This window comes from Octopus sinensis, linkage group LG27 (assembly GCF_006345805.1).
Source record: "Octopus sinensis linkage group LG27, ASM634580v1, whole genome shotgun sequence".
Classification (NCBI taxonomy): domain Eukaryota; kingdom Metazoa; phylum Mollusca; class Cephalopoda; order Octopoda; family Octopodidae; genus Octopus; species Octopus sinensis.
This window is the reverse complement of record NC_043023.1, coordinates 8,390,133-8,415,381: the sequence shown is the minus strand read 5'-3', so window position 1 is coordinate 8,415,381 and position 25,249 is coordinate 8,390,133. Positions and strand designations below refer to the sequence as shown.

General features: G+C 37.1%; 1 protein-coding gene across 1 annotated transcript in view; it reads right to left on the bottom strand.

The window, feature by feature from the left end:
* Positions 1–644, bottom strand: part of LOC115225507 (adhesion G-protein coupled receptor G6-like) — a 68,173-nt gene extending 67,529 nt beyond the window's left edge. Inside the window, exons 1-2 of the mRNA XM_029796460.2 lie at positions 622–644; positions 40–111 (exon numbers count right to left, since the gene is read on the bottom strand). Coding sequence (XP_029652320.2) covers positions 40–111; positions 622–644 — 95 coding nt within the window. The remainder of the gene's footprint in view (positions 1–39; positions 112–621) is intronic.
* Positions 645–25,249: the final 24,605 nt, after the last annotated feature.

Genomic DNA, 25,249 nt, shown 5'->3' with positions numbered 1-25,249 from the left:
ATACAATTAGATTAATAATATCAGGAAGATCAAACTTACAACTTTTTTAAATTGATGAGACCTTCGAACGATCCATGTTCAATAATCGCGATTTCATTATTGGCTAGAATTCTGTAAGTTGGAAGAGAATTGGTGAGAAATGGTATAAAAATGATTAGTCACGAAACTTTAAATACGCATATGTCTAATCAACTGGATGTAGATGTAGAAGAAAAGGAAGTAGAAGTGCAAAAATTTGATGAAAATGAAGATAATGAGAAGTCAAGGTTATGATGATATTGATAATGATGACTTGTGACGCATTTGACTGATGGTGAAGATGATGCTAATGATGATGTCGTTTATGATGATGATGATGAGATGATAAGGAGCGTGGTGTTAAGCACGTTAATGGTCGCGTTCATGGCCATGATGCTTATGACGACAATGAAATAAAAGAAGTACAAAAAATAGGATTTGAAACGGAGATTACAAGAAAAATATGAAGTGAAATATACATATATATATTGTGAAGGATATATATAGATATGTCGGTCCCATAGGGAATAATGCTACTGTTGTTTATTGCCTCGGGATGACATCTGCGCTCGCTGCCAAAACGACACACCACTTGTGCCTTACTTGTATTTGCGAACTAATATCATGGTTCCCGTCTCTGGTTTTACGTAATAAACACAGGCCCTGATTTCTGGGTAGTAACTCGTTATCGAAACCTGGGTGTGTGTGTATCACGTAAGGCTAGAGATGGCAATGTTTTTTCCTTTCGCAAATACTAATCAGACACAGACAGTGTGTCATTAGCCAAGTGGAGATGTCCTCCTGAGGCTATAAAAAGAAGAAGCATCCTTCCCTATGGGACTGATACGTTACGTGGTAAATATACTTTACGATTCCGTGCTACTACTGTTTACGTCTCACTCACAGATTTAATATTGCTCTTATATATATATATATACATATATATATATATATATATATATATATATATATATATATATATATATATATATATATATATATATATATATATATATATATATATATATATATATATATATATATGTATGTATGTATGTATATATAAAGGGTCAGGCAACAGGTTGCTTAGCCACATACCGAAAAATTAGAAATATCAGTCAAAAACTGTTTATTTCTATTTTCTACTATCAGGGCATGCATAAGTTTTGAAAAAATTACAAAAATCGATTTCAGGTGTGTATGCGATCGATAAAGCCGTGGGAACGTGCATTTGCAAAAATCGTTTTTCTTGGAATAGAAAAAAGTCTATCTTTATTTCTTCTTTTGCTGGTGTCTGAAATTTGGGTTAAATCAGTGTTTCTCAAAGGGGAGGCCTATGGGACGGTCGGACAAGTTTTTTGAAACACTTTGGTTTAAATGTTTGACACCTCAGCACCGTCCATGGGATGGGGGGCGTTGTATGTATGTATATATATATATATATACCGGAGTAAACACATAAATGTGAAACAAGGTGGAAAAAAGAGTACTCAAATACCAGTGGTAGAGTAATATGCTTTATTTAAAGCAGCAGAAAATTCAACAAAACCTGTTACTCTGAGTTTCACGTTGCCGTTCATCGGACAGTTTTTGCTAGAATAGAACCGATATGTCAATTCTATCCAGACTAGTATAAACGCTACACCTTTGAAAATTGACTTGTTTGCTTGGTCCTTTACAAATAACTGTGAATTTTCGAGCGATAAACAAAAATGAGCTCAAAAATATATATATCACCCAGGCATGTTTGAAGACTGCCTAACAAAAATAGAAGAAGTCCTCACAAACCTTGAACAACACTTCATGGGTGACATTAACTTCCCCAATGTGGAATGGCCTGGGGGCCAGATGCTCTCAGAGATGACACACCATCAGCAGGCACATGCTGAGTCCCTGCTCCATCTCACAAATGCCTCTTTCATGGAGCAAATAGCTCTGCAACCAACAAGGGCAGATAATATACTGGATCTCTGCTTCACAAACAATATGTATATTATCCATAATGTTAAAGTGATGCCGACAATGATCTCGGATCACAACATAATAGAGCTGTCTATGTATGGACCAAAAGCCCCCGTAGCCACACAGCCTATACGAAGCATCCACCATCTCTCCAACTTAAACTTTCATAAAGCAAACTGGAAGTTGATTGCGAAAGAGATCCTCAAACAGGATTGGCCTAAATGTCTCTCCACACCGGACATTAACATGAAGCACGAACACTTCATGTCCATAATACAAGCCATATGTGACAAATATGTCCCAGTGTACAGGGCCAGCACACAAAAACAAAAACAGGATCCCTAGAGAAAGGAGAATTCTTATGAGACGACGGACAATGATTGCGAACCGCCTGATCAAGCACACCAAAGGTGGTGAGAAGTCTCGGCTCGAGAGAATGCTAATGGAAATTGAGAAAGTCTGCATCAATCCCATGAATAGGAGAGAGCAGATAGAGAAGTTTGTGTAATAGAAAATATAAAATCAAACCCTAAAACTTTCTTTAAGTTTGCCAAAGAGACAGCCACAGTGCACCAGAGAATAGGACCTCTCTTCCAAAAAGATGGCTCTCTCACAGGAAACCCCACGAGGATAAGTGAAATACTTAACGAACATTTCCAAAGTGTGTTCACTACATCTCTAGGACACAGGCAAGTAAACAACCCAGAAGAATTCTTTGCCACTTTACCTGCGGCCAAAGAGGCAAAAATTGAGTACATCAACATTGAAGATGATGATATCACACTAGCCATAGATGAGATTGACACAAACTCAGCTGCTGGACCTGATGGATTTCCAGCGATCCTTCTCAAATCGTGCAAACGAGCCCTTGCAAAACCGCTACAGCTTCTTTTGCAGAGCTTCCTTGCAAGTGGTAAGCTCCCAGTCAAATTGAAAGAGGGGGTAGTATGCCCTATCCATAAGGGAGATAGCAGAGCAGATGCTGAAAATTATAGGCCTTTCTCTCTGACCTCACACATCAGCAAAGTCATGGAACGAATAGTCCGCAAGAAACTAATCATGTTCCTTGAAGAAAATGACTTGCTATCTGACACCCAGCATGGATTTCGGCCAGGCAGAAGCTGCTTAACAAAGCTCCTGCAACACTATGACTGGGTGTTGAAACAGCTACTAAATGGCTCAAATGTGGATGTAATATATCTCGACTTTGCAAAGGCTTTTGATAAAGTCGACCATGGTATGATCTGTCACAAACTACGTGGTCCCGGCATAGGCGGAAAACTTGGAGAGTGGCTGCACAACTTCCTAAAAGACAGAAGACAGGCAGTTGTGAGCAATGGAGCCACCTCCAAGGAAACACCAATAACAAGCGGTGTTCCACAGGGCACTGTCTTGGGGCCACTGCTGTTCATAGTGGCCCTTTCAGACATGCCTTCAGTGGCTACGATGGCCACCCTTGCTAGCTATGCAGATGACACAAAAGTCTCCCACACAATACAAAACCCTGAAAATATTGCGCATCTGCAACAGGAGTTGAATAAAATATACAGGTGGGCGGAGGACAACAACATGCAGTTTAATGCAGGTAAGTTCCAGACCCTGCGCTACTGGCACACAAAGGTAAACGACGTGCAGACTGGATACACTGGCCCAGGAAGAATTGCAATCCCTGAGACAAAATCAGTGCCTGACCTGGGCATTGACATGAGCAATGATGCATCTTTCCAAGTGCATATTACTAATCTGGTGATAAAATGCAGACGGCTAGCTGGATGGATTCTCTGAACTTTCAGAAGAAGAGAGGAGACACTGATGGTCCTCTGGAAAGCATTCGTCCTCAGCCGCTTGGACTACTGCTCCCAACTATGGTCACCACACAATATAAAACTAACAGCAGAACACGAAGCAATTCAGAGAAGCTACAAAGAAGATCGTCTCAATGCAAAATATCAGCTACTGGGAAAGACTGAAAATATTAAACCTCTTCTCCCTAGAGTGGAGGCGGGAGAGATATGCGGTGATATACATCAGGAAAATCCTGGAGGGTCTTGTCCTAAACTTTGGCTTTCAAAGTTACCCCAACCGCAGAACGGGGCGCCACTGCATGGTGCCAAAGATTCCAACATCACCATCAAAATACAGGACCAGATACTGCAACAGCTTGGGTTTCAGAGGACCACAGCTCTTTAACATCCTCCCTGAATGCCTAAGACACTTACATGGTGTGGATGTGGGTTTCTTTAAAACTAAACTGGATCTCTTCTTGTCGGGCTTTCAATTTGGCCGTAAAGACTAATATAGGTAAGGAACTTTTGAAATTAGTCTCTAGGCATTTTAAGCAGGACCATAAATTCTATAGAATATTTAATAAAAGAACCCTTAAGGTTAGCTATTCTTGTTGCAGAAATTTCGCCTCTTATATTAGCCAGCATAATAGGAATCTGATTGATATTAAGCATGGTGCCGAGCCCCTTAAGAAATGCAATTTCAAAAATGAATCCTCCTGTCCATTGGGAGGGAAATGTCTAGTAAAAGGGATCGTTTATAGAGCCAAGGTACAAATAGAAGGCTCATCGGAATACAAGACCTATACAGGGGCTTCAGAAAATTCATTTAAAACGCGATTTTATTCGCATAAAAATCCATTTAGATACCCAGAAAATAGGAAGAGGAGCACCCTAGCAAAATATGTCTGGGAACTAAAAGAAAAGGAAACACCACCTTTCAACGTGACATGGAGCATTCTGGACAGAGCGGTACCATACAGACATGGAGCGCACAAGAAAAATTTTAAGTGCAATCTTTGCCTGTTAGAGAAACTGTATATTTTATTCAAAGACAATAATTCTTTGAATCAAAGAAGTGAGCTGATGAACTCATGCAGGCACGCAACCAAATTTAAAATGTCAAACATAAATATGGCATATGGATAGAGTATATTTTGTCTTTTTGTAGTTTTGAATTTTGAAATTTTGATTTTTGATTCTTGGACTAGTCTGTAAACGCACCGATGGATTTGTTTCGCGCTATGCAGATTTCATTCCGTATAGCAAAGTCTCGTGCATATATTTTGTTTATTTTGTTAATATTTCTACATATTCCATAGGAAAAACCTTCGACTTAGTTTATTTCATGTTATTATATTGTATAGGCTTACTTTGATATTTAATTTATAGATGATCCGAAATAGGGTGTTATATTTTACATGTCTTTCGTAGAATTTTTATTATTACACTCACCATTTTTAAAAAGCAATGTTGTCAAAACCTAGGCATTTTGATGTAAATATGTGTATAGCCACGTATATGTATTTGTAAGCACACGTCTTTGTATATGTGTAAGTGAGCGTATGTTTGTACTTAAGCACATACATACACAATTGTATTTGATTTGATTTTGATTTTTCCAGTTTCAGCTAATGAGTTGTGGCCATGCTGGGGCACCGCCATATTGTATGTGTATGTATCCACTTGAACTTGTGTGTTTGCGTACTTGTCTCTATATATATATGTGTCAGTATATGTGATTACGAAGTTTGTATACATAATTTTTCTTCTTTCGTTTTCCGTCCCCACTCTTTTCCTTCTTTTTTTCTCTCTTCTCTTTTTTTTCTCTCTCTTCCTTTCTTTCGTGTTTTCTCTATCTTACTTTCCGTTACTTGTAGAGTCCTGTAACTTTACGTCCCCCCTTCCCTTACCCATGTCTTCAACTTTATATCGTAAATAAGAACGCCCCTTCCCCATCCATGATTTTAGCTTATAGTCTTTATAGATACAGTGGTTTTGCGTGCGAACTAGATTCTGTGTATATTTTAGCTTTATATTTATACGTCTGTATATGTATGCGGTCTGCACGCATCTATCTATGTATGTTGATGTATATATGTATAGTTTAATATGAATAAGTACTGCCGTGTAATATTTTAATGCATTTCAACATTTTAGTCTCAATTTCCATGTATTAATTATATTTCCTTTATTAATGACAATATGTATTTTATTCAATAAAAGGTTTTTCCTCGAATTTTATAATTCATATATATATATATATATATATATATGAGCTCATTTTTGTTTGTCGCTCGAAAATTGACCGTTATTTGTAAAGGACCAATCAAACAAGTCCATTTTCAAAGGTGTAGCGTTTATACTAGTCTGGATAGAATTGACACATCGGTTCTATTCTAGCAAAACTGTCCGATGAACGGCAACATGAACCTCAGAGTAACAGGTTTTGTTGAATTTTCTGCTGCTTTAAATAAAGTATATATATATATATATATATATATATATATATATATATATATATATATATATATATATATATGTATATATATATATATATATATATATATATATATACATATAATATATATACATATATATACGTCTATATATATATATGTTTGTAACACATCTATATTTACATATATATATATGTATGTGAGGCATGTGTATGACTACAAATTGTTTTGTGGTTGTGTGTGTGTGCGTGAGTGTGTGAGAGAGAGTGAGAGAGAGTCTGCATATTTAAATCTGCCTCTCTGTATGCTATTATAAAAATGTCATTGAGTGCAACGAAATTCAGTTTAGAACAAATGCATTGTGTTCTGCTTAGTACTTCTTATTCAATAGGAAAACAGTAAGGGAAAAGATAATGAAGGAAATGAAAGAAATGAATAATTATCCGGTGACTCAGTGACAGAAAGATAGATATGCACATACCAACACCTATATAATATCCTTCCTATCATAGTCATACGTCCTGGAATGCTGGCGGAGGGTGCTAACTGATTATGTCGAATCATCGATTAAAAATAGATAAATGATGAAGTCGACCTCGTTTGAATTTGAACTCAGCAATCAAAAGCGGACGAAATGCAGCTCAAGATTTTGTTCAACGTGATTACACATCTACCAGCACGCCGCTTCAATCACATGCATAATAGGAAACAATGATGTCAACCGCAGGAGTTCATATTCTCAAGCACCTTCACACATTCACAGACACACAGAGCAAGATAGAAATAGCTACAACATGAAAAAGACAAAAGTGAATAAATTCTAGATTTCTGCTTTTATTCTTTCGGGAACATCCACCCCTATAGGCTTTCACCCACTTTTTTTCGTTTCTTCTCTTTTGTGGCTTCGTATATAATATTGAAAGGTCAGCGGAATATTTGTTCTCGTTCTCATGTGCTTTATTGCGTATCACCTACCATCCACGCAACTTCAACTACTACACACATCACAAACACCACTATTTTCATCATTATTTTTATTTTTCTCATATCACCATCTTCTCATTAAGAGGATTTTGGCAATCGTTGTTTCCATGGTTATCATACATTACAATACACACGTATACAATATATTTATCCATCTATCTCTCTTTCTTTCTCTCTCTCACTATATTATATATATATATATATATATATATGTATGTATATATATATATATATATATATATATATATATATATATATATATATATATATATAAATAACAATATATATATATATGTATGTTTGTATGTATATATATATAATAAATATGAATTAGAGATAAAACCACTGTTATGCAACTCAAACAGTGATAGACATAAACCAATGCATAAATAACAATATATATATATATATATACATGTATATTTATAACTTTTATCTACAACACAAAAAGTAGAAAATGAATGATAAATATATTATATATATATATATATATATATATATATATATATATATATATATATATATATATATATATATATATATATATATATGTAAATATATATATACATGTATATATATATGTGTGAATATATATTTGTATATATATATATATATATATAGGCTTCGATGCTGGTCGTTTTTGCTTCTTGAAGCACGCTATTTAGTTCTTCTGTCTTCCCAGCTGATGTTAGAATGACAGACGAACGACTTCCCTAACAGATCTTCTACTCCCGACTCAAAGACGGCAAGCGTACGAAAGGAGGCCAGAAGAAACGCTACAAGGACTCCCCGAAAACGAACCTCAAAAAGTGTGACATCGACTTCACTAACTGGGAGGAAACGGCAAAAAACAGACCACTCTGGAAAACCACTATCCATGGGGGAACGGCGACTTTCGAGTCGAAAAGGTCTGCAGAGCTGGAGGAAAAAAGACGACGACGGATGAGCGCCAACAACAATCACGTGCGACTCATCTTTCCGGCACTAGATGTCCGCACTGCGACCGATCTTTTCAAGCAAGAATTGGTCTTATCAGTCACCTACGGACTCACCAGTAAATTTGCGCTAAGACCATCATCCTCGACCTTGAGGGATTGCCATCATATATATATATATATATATATATATATATATATATTACGTACAAAATTAAGAGCAATGACCACCGAAGTGGACTCCTAATATGCTAGATATTGACGTCATATTGCCCAACCACAAAGCGTGTGTTCTCAAGAAACAACTTTCAGCAAACAACCAGAATGTATAAATAAGCAAGACAAATGAAAACATACGAAATAAAAAAAACCATTACCTATGTACCAATGGTTTCGCTCGTTAATATTTACGCACGTAAATATCTGCAGGCTCATCAGCTTAGTCTGTCGTTTACAAAACATAATTTCCAGTACTAGACACAGGCACAGGATGCGCACTCTTAATTTTGTATGTAATATAATTTTTAATCTTCTGATTTTTTTAAATATGTTGAGCCACTAGTTTCAATTGATTACTATCAATTTTCACCCTTTTTATATATATATATACAAATATATATATATATATGGTAGGCCGGCACCCGTGCCGTCAATATATATATATATATATAACATTATTGGTGAATTGAAGAAATGGAGCTGAACGCAGATTGAACAGAAATCGTTTTATTTCATTCTACACGTGTTTCGAAAGGCACAAATTACCAAAATCCGATTGAATAATGGGACCATATTGTGTCTTTCTCTTCAGGAAGAAAAAAGGAAATCCGTTGGAAAAACAAAAACAGAACAGAGGCGGAGCAAAAACAAATCGAACTATGCTCCTAAGAGCCCATGGCGAAACTGTATGTCAAGTGTATGTTGAGAACCGGTGGCTGAAGAATTCAACGGGTCAGGCATCGGTCAATCATGTGGGTGAGGGTGTATAGATGTTCTTTGTGACCGAGAATAAAGTTCTGACTATTTAAGGAATATTGGATGTTTTATAAGGGGCGAGAAAAAATCTACTTAGAGACGTGTGTGTGTGGGGGTAGAAAACATTTTTTGTGTACGTGTGTGCGTTTGATCGTTCGGCTGTCAGTGGCTACTGCCGTGATAACCGTTGGGTGGCAGAAAGAAAAAAAATATATATATATATTATGTTTTATGTGTGTGTGTGTTCATCTAAGCCTGCCTTGTCAAGGAAACCCCCCGCTGTGAAAAAACCAAGCCCCGTTTGTCTTACAGGAGTAATTCCCCTTGCAGTGGTTAATCGTAGATATCTTAAAGGCTATGTGCTAAATAAGGCCCTCTGGCATGCTCACAACAAGGCTGGCCTCACCAGAGAAGAGATAGATATCATTTTAGTTGCCAGGAAATCGTTTATTAAGTTTGATAATAAGTTGTGGATCCGTAAAGATACTCCCAATGAATTTGATGTGCCTATGGGTAGTTCGGATAGTGCGCAGATAGCCGATTTGGTCGGAATATATATTCTCTACGAATTGTCCGACCAATTCCCGGAGATCGCGGGCGGCCTGTATCGGTGACGATTGTCTGTTTTACCTGCAAAACACCACGAACAGAATAGTGCAGAAAAACTAAGAGCAGGTTAGCTAGGTTTTTTAATAGAATGGGCATGAGTATAGTTTTTGATAATGAACTCACCAAGGCTAATTTCCTAGACGTTACACTTAACCTTAATAGCGACTCATACTGCCCTTACCATAAGCCTTCCACTAATTTGAAGTATGTCAGTGTCTTCTCAAATCATGCCAAACCGTAACAGACAATTTGGTTAAAAACATCTCTCTAAGATTGTCTGGCTTGTCCGCCAGTGCCGATATTTTTATGCAGAAAGCGGAATTTTATAACACCGCACTATCCAAGGCCGGTTATAGGCAGAAGGTAATTTATATTGATCCGGCCCTTCCGATGCCATCATTCGGTCATCAGGATAGGGCCGTATATAATAACATTAACATTTTAAGTAAGGACGGGAGCGCGGCGGATGCCGGGGTAGTCGCTCCCGCATTTAATTTAGCGAACAAGGATAATTATCGGTCCGGGAGGTCTTACACTAACCCAAGACCCGTTATTCATCCGAGAATCACCACCCGAATGCGAGAGCTGGCGTCCCGACCCATCACACTGATAGGAATAAGCATATATGGTTTGTAATCCCCTTTGGTAAGCAGATTAGAACTAACCTCCCCCTCATGTTTAGACAAGCCATCGCCAATAACTTCCCCAGAAATTCCAAATATTACTCCACGGTTAACTCACATAAAGTTAGGATAGCTTTCTCCAACACTAAAAACCTCGCCCAGATAATCGCCTCCCATAATAATAGGCTACTTACTAAGACCCTATCACCTTTTTTTCCGGAGGCACAGCCTCTTCCGCTCCCGGTTTAATGCTCAGTAGGAATAATTATAGTAGTAATAATGATATGAGAGCCAGTACAGTGACACATATCTCAGCTCCAGCCAGGGAGTACCCACTAGGGGTATAGTTATAAATAGGGGTGTTGTGGTTGACGGTAACAATGGGAGTAGGGTAGAGAGCCCCAATAGCATCCCCAGCATCATTTTCCGCAATAGCAGCACCACGGGCAGTAGCAATGACAGCACTCTGATAGATAGTGGAGAATCAGGGGTTATTCCTATAGTTAATAGTGACGTAGTGGAAAATAGAGTAGTAAGCGGCTGCAGGTCTCGGAGCGAATATAGTGACAGGAACGCAGTTCTAATTTCAGAAACTAATCCTAGCAGATTAAGATTCACGTCGGCGAACTCCAAGATCAAAAACGCCGTCTACCAATGCAAGGTTTACACGGACTCAGATGTCTTCACTTATGTAGGGGCATCATCCTCAAGATTGTCTTTGCGTGTCTCCAACCATTACGCAACTTTTCGGGACGTGAACAAGCGCCAGACCACGGGACTCAGTAAGCTAATATGGCGACTGAAGGATACGAACTTAAGCTATAGGCTGGAATGGTCAATTTTTGTCGGTGGCCCTCCCATTTGATAGGGGCAGAAGACAGTGCAACCTTTGTGTCTCCGAACTCTTCCATATTTTGTTTTCCAGAGGCCGGATGGTAAACGGGCTCTTACAGTCGGCTTTTCGATGCCCCCATTGGCGGCGTTACACTTATCTGGCTTTTAAATAGCGTTTATAAATAATACCGGCACCCATAGCCCTTGGTAACAAATTCTGAAATAGCCTTTAAGATATCTACGATTAACCACTGCAAGGGGAATTACTCCTGTAAGACAAACGGGGCTTGGTTTTTCACAGCGGGGGGTTTCCTTGACAAGGCAGGCTTAGATGAACACACACACACATAAAACATAATATATATATATTTTTTTTTTCTTTCTGCCACCCAACGGTTATCACGGCAGTAGCCACTGACAGCCGAACGATCAAACGCACACACGTACACAAAAAATGTTTTCTACCCCTACGCCAACACACACATATATAGAACAGTATACACACACACACGTCTCTAAGTAGATTTTTTCTCGCCCCTTATAAAACATCCAATATTCCTTAAATAGTCAGAACTTTATTCTCGGTCACAAAGAACATCTATACACCCTCACCCACATGATTGACCGATGCCTGACCCGTTGAATTCTTCAGCCACCGGTTCTCAACATACACTGATAAACAGTTTCGCCATGGGCTCTTAGGAGCATAGTTCGATTTGTTTTTGCTCCGCCTCTGTTCTGTTTTTGTTTTTCCAACGGATTTCCTTTTTTCTTCCTGAAGAGAAAGACACAATATGGTCCCATTATTCAATCGGATTTTGGTAATTTGTGCCTTTCGAAACACGTGTAGAATGAAATAAAACGATTTCTGTTCAATCTGCGTTCAGCTCCATTTCTTCAATTCACCAATAATGTTTTAATTTCAATTATCTGCACCAACGCACGGTTGCAACGCCAGAGGTTGTACCCCTCCAACCGTGCTGTTTACTGCTGTGATTTTGCTACTAAGGTATCGGTTTAAACTTTTGATTAATCTACTACAAGATTATTCATCTTTCTATTTCACATAATTATATATATATATATATATATATATATATATATAATATATATATATATATATATATATATATATATATATATATATATATATATATATATATATATATATATATATATATATATATATAGCCAATATATATATAAGTTACAAAACGAAGATTTTGGTTTAATAATTCTTTTATTACTAATTTTTTGTGAAAAATATATCCGCAACTAATGTCCTTTGACTGCTTGTTTCCGTCAAAAGAATTTTTAAGTTTTCTTTCCTTTGTGTTCTACGTAAGGCCACATAAAGCTGGCCGTGACTAAATAAGGGAGCTGGCAAGTAAATACCAAATGCACAGAGTTGAAACGCTGTTTGATTTTTCTTTTCAGCGTTGAATGTTCACCATCCCACTTCCATTGTACACAGACACACACACACACAAACATTCACATACCTCCTTCTATATACACACACATAAACTCACACAGAGTTGAAACACTGTTTGATTTTTCTTTTCAACGTTGAATGTTCACCATCCCACTTCCATTGCACACACACACACACAAACATTCACATACCTCCTTCTATATACACACACATAAACTCACACAGAGTTGAGACGCTGTTTGATTTATGTTTTTCACCGTGCAGTTTCCATCATCCCACAACGAAATGTGCCATGTCTTTCTTTCTTTATTCATCTATCACTCCTTCCTTTTTCATTCATGTGTTGTGACGGAGAAAAACATAAGTGTAGTATTATAGTAGATAATGTACAAACCCAAGTTTTTAGTTTAATAATTCTTTTACAACCAAACTTAAGAAAAATCTATCGGCAACTAAATTCCTTTGACTGCTTGTTTCCTTCAAACGAATTTTTAAGTTTTCCTTCCTTCTTTTGCGACTTAAGGCTACATAAAGCTGGCCGTCACTAAATACATGAGCTGGTAAGTGAATACCAAATACAGAGTTGAAACGCTGTTTGATTTTTTCTTTTCAGCGTTGATTGTTAACCATCACTCTTCCATTGCGCGCGCACAAAATCACACACAAAATCACATACAGACTCATATGCACACACTGAATCACTCACACACACTCTCACGCACACACATTCACATACTCTGGTTTTCCATACATATATTCACACAGAGTTAAAACTCAGTTTTATTAATTTTTTCAGCGTGCAATTTTCATCATCCCACTACCAAGTGTGAGATTGCCCCTTCCTTCCTTATTCATCAATCACCTCTTCCTTTTTCATTCATAAACACAAGAGTATTATTATAGTAGATTATCTCGGTAACCATGGGAGCTATGAAAAATACAAAACCAGCAACACATCTGTGTAATTTTTCACGAAATTCCACCATGACCTTTGACCGTGAATCCCAAGACAAGAAAATAGTTTCCCAATTTCTTTAATCAAGTAATAAACGAAAGCTTTAAATTAATAATAAAATTCATAGATCCGAACAATATAAAAACCATTAATTCTATTTTTCCCTTTCCTTAAAACTATCAAGACCATGGTATGAGAGAGGTTTGGTTGTTTATTTCCAGCAAACTGAAAAACCACACTGTGTTGCTCAACTGGCTCATTTTTGGTGTGTATAACTAAAAAAAAACTAGAAGACGAACACGATTTTCTCTCTTTTTCTTTTTCACCTACTGTTGAGTGACAAACAAATTTGCCAAACTCAATTTAGTTACCTCCCTTTACAGTTTGAGGTGAAGGATCCTGCGTGGATGTACTCCGGTGTCCCTGAATGGATATACTCCTTGAAGAAGTTACTCTAGAGACGAACTTATTATTTTCATTTATTATGAATGGACAAACCAAAAAATAATATTTTTAGTCTATAATATAAAATCCGTTCTGTGTGTGTGTGCGTTTGTGTGTGTGTGTTTGTGTGTGTGTGTGTGTGTGTGTGTGTGTGTGTGTGTGTTGTGTGTGTGTGTGTGTGTGTCTTCTAGGATCTTGAGCATCCTCCATCCGATTGCGCTCAAAATAGATATGAAGATATCGACACTATCAGGGCGTGCATAAATCTTGAAAAAATTACAACGTCTGTTAGAGAGGATGAAAGTTGGAAGATAATTGTGAGAAATGGTTATAAAAAATGATTAGTCCCAAACAATTTTAAATACGCATATGTCTAATCAACTGTATGTAGATGTAGAAGAAAAGGAAGTCGGATGTGCAAAATTTTAGATAAGCTGAAGATAATGAGGAGTGAAGGTATAATGATGGATGATTGATAATCCTGTGTTGGAAGCAGTTGACTGATGAAGGAAGATGATGCTATGATGATGTTCTTTTATTATGATGATGAGATGATAGCGAATGTGGTGTTGAGGACGGTGATGACCGCCTTCACGGCCATTATGCTTATGAACACAATGAAATAAAAGAAGTAAAAAAAATAGAATTTGAAGCGGAGATTACAAGAAAATTATGAAGTGAAATATACATATATATATTGTGAAGGATATATATCTATATATAGAATAATATATAGATAATATATATGTCGATCCATAGGGATAATGCCACTGTTGTTTATAGCTCTGGGATGACATTCCGCTAGCTGCTGCCAAACGCCACACTACTAACTTGTGTCTTACTTCTATTTGCGAGCTAATATCATGTTCACGTAGCTGGTGTTACGTAATAAGACAAGGCCCTGATTTCTGGTAGTACTCGTCATCGAACGCGGGTTTGTGTGTATCCGTAAGGCTAGAGATGGTAATGGTTTTTTTCCCCTTCGCTAATACAAAAATCAGACACAACATTGTGTCATTAGCTAAGTGAAGATGTCGCTCCTGGGGCTATAATCGTTTGAGATATATATATATATAATAGATATATATTCGATCCCATAGGGGATAATGCCACTGTTGTTTATAGCTCTGGGATGACATTTCCGCTAGCTGCCAAACGCCACACTACTTGTGTCTTACTTCTATTTGCGAGCTAATATCATGGTTCACGTAGCTGGTGTTACGTAATAAAGACAGGCCCTGATTTCTGGGTAGTAACTCGTCATCGAAACGCGGGTGTGTGTGTATCACGTAAGGCTAGAGATGGTAATGGTTTTTTCCCTTCGCTAATACAAATCAGACACAACAGTGTGTCATTAGCTAAGTGAAGATGTCCTCCTGGGGCTATAATCGTTTGAGATGTCTGCTACTTTAGCTTATACAGATGATTTCGGCTTTTAAGGAACACTTCACGCAGCTCTTTGTGGAAGACAGTAGCTCATAGTCACGATGTGCTTTATTGTCTACCAGGATGGCTTGCTGCGACATTCGAGTGAAGATACGATGTTCAGCAAAAGAGTAAAACAGCTGCGGAATTTCGAAAATCGATGAAGGGATGCCCTAGGTAGATGTCACCATCATCCTGACACGATTTATTCTGACATATGCTAGACATATTTAAGGCTCTTTCTGTAGATGACTACTGCAACGGGTAAGCAAAACAGGTGTAATGGGGTTTCTGAGAAAGACCTAGAGAAGGAGGACACTTTTGTGCCAGATGCATGATTCTGCTAAATGCAAACTTTTCTCCAACTCGTACTCTGATTACAATGTGTTTCTGACGGAAATGAAAGGAATGAATAATTATCCGGTGACTCAGCGACAGAAAGATAGATATGCACATACCAACACTTATATAATATCCTTCCTAGCATAGGCACACGTCCTGGAATGCTGGCGGAGGGTGCTAACTGATTATGTCGAATCATCGATTAAAAATAGATAAATGATGAAGTCGACCTCGGTTGAATTTGACCTCAGCAATCAAAAGCGGACGAAATGCACCTCAAGATTTTGTTCAACGTGATTACACATCTACCAGCACGCCGTCTCAATCACATGCATAATATGAAACAATGATGTCAACCGCAGAGGATGGGGTTTAGAGAATGTTAAAAAGAAGGACGAGAAAGAAAGATGGGAATACATTAAATATTTTGAAATATAGTCAACAAAAATGTATCAGCAAGACTGATCCAGCTTACAAAGTCCAAATTCTGGGTAGATTTTCGAATGATCCTCTTTCGATTTTCGAGATTTTATTGCCGTATAGACGTCTGTAGGGATTCATAAGAAATAAAATAGAAGAATTTAGTCATAAAAATGTAAATATTATGTCTAAACAATAAGATGCAGAAATTGAAGGGAAGAAATAGAAGATAAAAAATAGCTACAACATGAAGAAGACAAAGTGAATGAACGGTGAAATTCATAACATTGACAAATTGATCAACAAATTTTATAAATTCTAAATTCTAGATTTCTGCTGCTTTTTACTCTTTCGGGCACATCCACCCCTATAGGCTTTCACCCACTTTTTTTGTTTCGTTTCTTCTCTTTTGTGGCTTCGTAGATAATATTGAAAGGTCAGCGGAATATTTGTTCTCGCTCTCATGTGCTTTATATTGCGTATCACCTACCATCACGTAACTTCACCTAACTACACACATCACAAACACCACTATTTTCATCATTATTTTTATTTTTTCTCATATCACCATCTTCTCATAAGAGGATTTTGGCAATCGTTTGTTTTCATGGTTATCATGGTTATCAATATATTTATCTATACATACACACATATACAATATATTTATTTATCTATCTATCTATCTATCTCTCTTTCTTTCACTCTCTCCGTATATATATATATATATATATATATATATATACATATATATATTACATACAAATTAAGAGGAATGACCACTAATGTGAACTCCTAATATGCTAGATATAGAAGTCAAATCACCTAACCACGAACAGTGTGTTCTCAAGAAAAAAAATTCAGCAGAACACCAGAATGTAAACATGAGCATGAGAGATGCTAGAGCACACGCACACACACACACAATCACAAACACATACACACACACACACATTCACACACACTCCCCTTTTACATACACACACATATATTCACACAGAGTTGAAACGCTGTTTGATTTTTTTTCAGCGTGCAATTTTCATCGTCCCACTACCAAGTATAAGATCACCCCTTCCTTCCTTATTCCATATACTGTGTCCTTGAATATTCTGAAATATTTACACCTTTTATACACAAACTGTCTAATACATTCGTATGTTTTTCAATTGAGACAATTATTGTGAAGATTTATTGTTTTAATAACAAGTTTTAAAACATGGATAATCACATGAGCTACGCAACACGAGGGCGTCAGTGTAGGAGGAGAGAACGGTTTTGCGTTCTCTACGAGGTGTTACATTATTACCAAGATCTGCTCCTTCATCACATACATCACCCATTTGCAGCTTCGACATCCTCAAATGCTCTTCACTTCCCTCTTGTACTAATTCACAAAATCAATACTCGATGATAAATCTCACAAAAGACAGGGAGATAAGAAGAAGTAAAATTAAAGAAAGAAAATAAACGGAAAGAACAAGGAAATCCAAAGGCCAATGCTCGTTTCCGTATGTGTGATGTAGCAGTTAAAAAAAACGATCTTTTGCACTTCCTGCATGAATGAGAAGCCAGGGATGGTTCTCAAATAATTTAGAGTTTCTTTTTGACCATTCCAGGTGATCCTGCAATCAGTGGTATTATAACCGGCTTGATATGCCACTTCTTTTCCATTTCCATTAGCAAATCGTTATATTTTCTTAGCTTATCGAATTCCTTTGCTCAGATATCATGATCACACAGAATGCTCACGTCAATCAATAAACAGACTTTACTGTTTTGGTCTTTTAGTTTTGATTGTCCAGTTTGTACATACTGGATAGTCCCAAAGAATTGTAACATCAATCAGTTACAGATTGAATGTGGAGTTTATAGCATTTATCGGCAGATTTGATTATAAAATGTCGGCGTAATATCCATTGTAGATATTGACCACTGATGATGTCGTTTGTGATGATAATGAGATGATAATGAATGTGGTGTTGAGGACGGTGATGGTCGCGTTCATAGCCATGATGCTTATGACGATAATGAAATTATACAGGAACAAAAAATAGAATTGGAAGCGGAGATTACAATAAAATTATGAAGTGAAATATACATGTATATATTGTGAAGGATATAATATATAATATATATATATATATATATATATATATATATATATATAATGTCGGTTCCATAAGGGATAATGCTACTGTTGTCTATAGCTCCGGGATACTATCTCCGCTAGCTGCCAAAACGACACACTACTTGTGTCTTACTTCTATTTGCGAGCTAATATCATGGTTCCCGTCTCTGGTTTTACGTAATAAAGACAGGCCCTGATTTCTGGGTAGTAACTCGTCATCGAAACGCGGGTGTATGTGTATCACGTAAGGCTAGAGATGGCAATGGTTTTTTCCTTTCGCTAATACAAATCAGACACAGACAGTTTGTCATTAGTGAAGAAGATGTCCTCCTGGGGCTATAATCGGTTGAGTTGTCTGCTACTTTAGCTTATACAGATGTTTTCGGCTTTTAAGGAACACTTCGCGCAGCTCTTTGTGGAACACAGTAGCTCATAGTCAGGGATGTGCTTTATTGTCTACCAGGATGGCTTGCTGCGACATTCGAGTGAAGATACGCTGTTCAGCAAAAGAGCAAAACAGCAGCGGAATTTCGAAAATCGATGAAGGGATGCCCTAAGTAGATGTCACCATCATCCTGACACGATTTGTTCTGACATATGCTAGACATATTCGAGGCTCTTTCTGTAGATGACTACTGCAACATGTAAGCAAAACAGGTGTAATGGGGCTTCTGAGAAAGACCTAGAGAAGGAGGACATTTTTAAAGTGTCAGATGCATGATTCTGCTAAATGCAAACTTTTCTCCAACTCGTCCTCTGATTCCAATGTGTTTCTGACGGTAAACAGTCAAATTCTTTGGAAGCATAAAACAAATGCATTATGTTCTGCTTAGTATTTCTAATTCAATAGGAAAACAGTAAAGGAAAAGATAATGAAGGAAATGAAAGGAATGAATAATTATCCGGCGACAGAAAGATAGATATGCACATACCAGCACTTATATAATATCCTTCCTATCATAGGCACACGTCCTGGAATGCTGGCGGAGGCTGCTAACTGATTATGTCTAATGATCGATTACAAATAGATAAATGGTGAAGTTGACCTCGGTTGAATTTGAACTCAGCAATCAAAAGCGGACGAAATGCACCTCAAGATTTTGTTCAACGTGATTACACATCTACCAGCACGCCGTCTCAATCACATGCATAATAGGAAACAATGATGTCAACCGCAGAGGATGGGGTTTAGAGAATGTTAAAAAGAATGACGAGAAAGAAAGATGGAAACACATTAAATATTTAGAAATATAGTCAACAAAAACGTATCAGCGAGACTGATCCAGCTTACAAAACCCTTAATCTGGGTACATTTTCGAATGATCCTACTCTCAAAATTGGCAAATGTTGGAATCTGTGCAAAACTTCTGCACTGTATTAAGTATTTCCTAGCGAATAGAACACAACATGTTGTAGTCGATGGAGTCCACACAAGCCCAGCAAAAGTCACTAAACTTTCTTGGGCCCGATCCTCTTTATAATTTACAGAAATGACCTTTCCAGTGTCGTACATTACTGCAAAGTGAAAATATTTGCTGATGACACTAAGCTCCAGCAAATCATCAACGAAGAAGCGGACTGAACTCAATTCCAGTCTGATCTGTATACTGTGAGTCTATGGGCAGACAAAAACAAAATTCAACTGAACGAGGGAAAATTTGAGCTGATGCATTTTGGAAGAAAGTCCACACTAAAGCAGCCATATTCTCTTCCTTCAGGGGAACCGCTCACAGCCTCTATCAATATCAGAGACCTGGGCGTAATATTTGATGACAATCTCAGTTGGAGTGCACACTTCAATAATAAGGTTGATATAGCTCGTAGGATGATCACCTGGAACTTAAGAACCTTCCGGTCCAGAGAACAAGGTGGCATCATACCACTTTTCTCCTCCTTTGTACGGCCACACTCGAATACTGCTGCCCACTGTGGTCTCCCCATACAAGAAAAAACATCTCGAGGATTGAATCACCCCAGAAGGCATTCACTAAACGAATTGAAGGCATGACTGCTCTCGATTATTGGGACCGCCTTAAAGCCTTAAAACTCTACTCTCTCCAGTGTCGCCGTAAGTGGTACATCATTTGTACGATGTGGAGAATATACCGCCAACTTTGCCCAAACGACCTGAGCATTACTTTCAAGGTTCATCCAAAGCTGGGACCACGTCCCCTGCCCAATTCAGGATCAGAGCATATAGGTTCACTGCAACATAATTTCTTTTCCTCAACAGACCCTGCCTTGTTTAACATTGTGCCGGAAGAGATCAAAGAGGAAGAGGATCCCATCAACTTAACACGGAGTCTGGACAGATTTCTTCAAGGAATACCGGCTAAGCCACCCATACCTGAATACAACTCACTCAACAAAAACTCACTACTTGAATGGACCATAAACAAACCTAGACTTAAACAGGATTTTGATAATCCTATCAAGTGGTGCCATTAAGTTAGACATGGCCTGGACCAATCTTTGATCGAAACATAATTACCAGGGTAGCAAATTACATATGTTATATATAATATATATATATAAATATATATATATATATATATATATATATATATATATATATATATATATATATATGTATGTATGATGTATGTATGTATATGGTCACTTTATGGTCACATATATATATGTATATATATATATGTAATTTGCTACCCTGGTAATTATTTATCTATTTATTCGTGTTAATTGTTAACAAGGGAAAATATACTCATCTCTCTCCCTCCTCTCTCTCTCTCTATATATATAATATATATGTGTGTGTGTGTGTGTGTGTATCTGTATGTATGTATGTATGTATACATGCACGTATGTATGCAAACGGTCACCTGCTGGAAACTTTTAGATGAACGGGAACAAAGAAGAGCTGACGAACAGACAGTAGGGAGAGGTATTTGGCGGAGAACATGGAAAATATTGGAGACAGAGACTTCTACCAGAATCTCATCGAATGTTTAAAACTCCGTTTGAAAAGGAATATGACGGTTGACGGAGATGTACTTTACACCGTCCAAGTAAATGCGATGAAAGCTGGGTGAAAGCAAAGCTGCCATCAGTCGCTTGATTGGTCCAAGGATGGAGCTGCATCAGATCAAGAAACTAAAATTTGACATTTGATGAATCACTAAAGGCGAGTGTTCATTGATTGCAAGCAGATGTTAGTAGCTTTTCTGGAGCGCTTTCCAGTGTCCGTCGAGAATGGTGGTCCTTGCACGCTGAAGGGATTCACCGTCTCACTGGACGTCTCGTTTCGTGTCTTGAGTGAAGTTGTGAAACTTTGGAAAAGGCTGATAGCATCTCACAAAATTCATGTATCGATGTCTATATTCACGTGGCAGATGTCACCAGGCTTTGCCAACATCGGTACATTAGCTCTCTTTGGGTATTTGCCATTGAGATGTTTTCTTTGTCATTTATCTGTAAGAATATCTAAGTCAGATTCTTTGCATGTACTTTCATTCGCTTAGCTTTTTCTGTGCTTGCTTCAAGTACGTTTAACTCTGGGATTTGTTGTTTTTGGAATTCACTTAGATATTCCTTTGCATGTTTTGTTATTTTATGTGACACTTTCTTGTTTTCGTGCTTTGAGACAAGTCTTAACATCCAGTAATGAGAGTTGTTTTGGTAGGTGTTTCGGTGAATTGTGGCACTCTCCATTGTTAATTCAAATTGTAAATGTTACGGCCACCTTCTTTTCTTGGCAGGTAAAATCGTTCTACATCTGCTTTAGGGTGATGAATTCTACGCATTGTCAACAATTTTCGTATTTTTCTGTCAAGATTACATATTACGCCTGGTATAGCAAAAGTACAGATCACTTCGATCCTGTTTCTTGCATTCAGCTCTATCTTGAATATTGCTTTTACCCTGCGATAATATTCTATTCTGATCCTTTCCCTCATCACTGAATATTTTATCATATCCACTTCAAACAGCGATATGTACATGTATCTCTCCGCTGGTTCTAATACCTTTATGAAACTCTGCGGGATGTTCCTGTCGTTTTTCCTTTGATAAATGTAGCTTTTGCTCATTTATCGAGGTAAAATTACAACGCGATATCATCACAGAATTGTTTAATATCTCCTGCTCAAGACGAAACATTGAAGGACTATATATTTATCCACATATTTCAGGCTTAACTATACATATGACTATATACGCCCATTTCACAATATACCAAACAGTGATGTAGAACACAAAGACTTATGTAAGCACACATCGTCACACACAAACACGCTCAACTCACATACATAAATATAGAGAGAGAGATAATGTGAGTTAGGGAAGGGAAAAAGAAGGTTAAGAAAGAAAGATAGAAAGATATTAAATTTGAGGAAATATATACTCAGGAATATAGTATGAACAAGACTGGTTCAACTTACAAAATTTTTAAATTCGGAAGATTTGCAAACGATCCATTTTCAATTTTCACGATTGCATTATTGGCTAGACGTCTGAAAGATAATTTACAAAAGATAATATAGAAGTGATTAGTCATATATTTCAAATATTATGTCCAATGAATTAGCTGCTGAAATAGAAAGAAAATAAGTAGAAGTGAGACAATTTGGTGAAGACGATTGTAAAAATGATAAGTGAAGATTATGAAGATAATAATGAAGATGTATGGCATTGTGTTAAGTGATGATGAAAGCGATAATTATTATGATGTAGGCATTGACGGTGACGGATTTGGTAGTGATGAAGTTGTTTCGGTCTGCTGGCATTGCATGTGTGGTTTAAGATTATGACTGATAAGGATGATGTTGATAGTGATGATGACGATGATCATAATGACGATGAGGGTGACGACCACTATGAGGACGCAGACGATGATTATGATGACAATATTTACTGATGGTGCTCTTAATATTTGGAATGATGATGAGGAGGAGAATGACGCTGATATACAAAGTTGAAACTATAACAAAAGAGAAGGATGAGAATAGGAATAAAATTAACGAAGAGCAGTTATTGATAAATGAGATAAAAAGGGTAAAGAAGACTAAACTAGAACTGGAGACATGTATCTATCTATCTGTCTATCTATCTATCCATCTATCTATCTATCTATCTATCTATCTATCTATCTATCTATCTATCTATCTATCTATCTATCCATCTATCTATCCATCTATCTATCTATCTATCCATCAGTCTATCTATCTATCTATCTATCTATCTATCTATCTATCTATCTATGCATCCATCTATCTATCCATCTATCTATCTATCTATCTATCTATCTATCTATCTATCTATCTATCCATCTATCTATCTATCTATCCATCTATCTATCTATCTATCTATCTATCTATCTATCCATCCATCTATCTATCTATCCATCCATCTATCTATCTATCCATCCATCTATCTATCTATCTATCCATCTATCTATCTATCTATCTATCCATCCATCTATCTATCTGTCTATCAGTTTATCAATGTATCTATCAATCGCCAGACAGATAGGTAAACACATACACACATATATCAATGTGTATAAGTATATATTTGTGTGTGTGTGTGTGTATATATATATGTGTGTGTGTGTGTGTGTGTGTTGTGTGTGTGTGTGTGTGTGTGTGTGTGTGTGTGTAACACGTTTATACATGTACTTTTTTCAGTAATTTGACAATGGCCATGCTAGAGCCTTTATTCGAACCAATCGAGCCCAGCATGTATTTGTTGAAAGACTAGCACTCATTCTCTCGGTGTCTTTTGCACACAACATACCTACGCACACAGCTACGCACGCATACATCCACACATCATAGTCATTAGCCCCTATCAACACACACACACACACACACACACACACACACACCACACACACACACACACACACTTACACATTCTTACATACACATCCGTACGCACACCACTGTTTTGGGATCTCCAGTTGTTTATTATATCCCCGACTCTCTATCTCTCCCGTCAAGCTATGTTTTTCCTAACCAGTTGCCATGCTTGATCCCTAAATAGACAAGATTTTTAATCCCTTTTTGTTCATGTTCTCCTTTTCCTTTCTGTTGAGGAGCATAGGTTCGAAAGTAAAAGAATTTCTCAATTTCCCGAGCGTTGAATCTAACTCCAGTTTTTTACTTTTATTTTCCCGTAAACTTAATCTACCGACACACAAACACGCAAACACACACACACACACACCCACACACACATCTATATATTAAAAGGATCTGTGTTATAATACTATTCCACAACCATAGCAACAATCCAACATACCTACGCCACTGTTACCATTATGGTTTCGACACCTGGTCACTACCCTTCAATCCGGCGGTGTGAACAGCACTAAAATAAGTGTTGTTTAGGAACAAAGAAATCAAAGAAACCACAAATTTCAACCACATTTACCCTATGTATAACCGTATCAATAAATAAATTCAATTAGTAAATTACAACTCCTAAATACGTAACTAAATAGCGTGAAATCTTTTAAATCATACAAAAATTATAATCTCTACCGTCTTCCGTAGTATGATATGAAAGTAAAACCTTAATGACCACAATAGTGCAATCAGTCAATATATAGGAGGACTAAACACTAACTTCCACAGCATACCTCGAGACAGGTGTGATCGGACTGAAAGTTCTCATAGAGTGAGAGAGTCCGGAAGTGAATAGTATTAAATTTACATCTAATATAGGATAAAATATTCGAAAAAATGTTATCAATGGCCAGCACGTTAAAGAAGTGCCTTTAAAGGTTAAATTTACAAACAACTTATAAACAAGAACAATAGAAAAATAATCCAATACCAAATATGCCGAAATAGACTTAATCGTCAATGATCATATAATTTATCACTATAAGCTCACGTCTCGAAAGCAAGCCGATAGAATTTTCGAAAACAACTTTCGTTATTATCGGATCGATCCCCAAT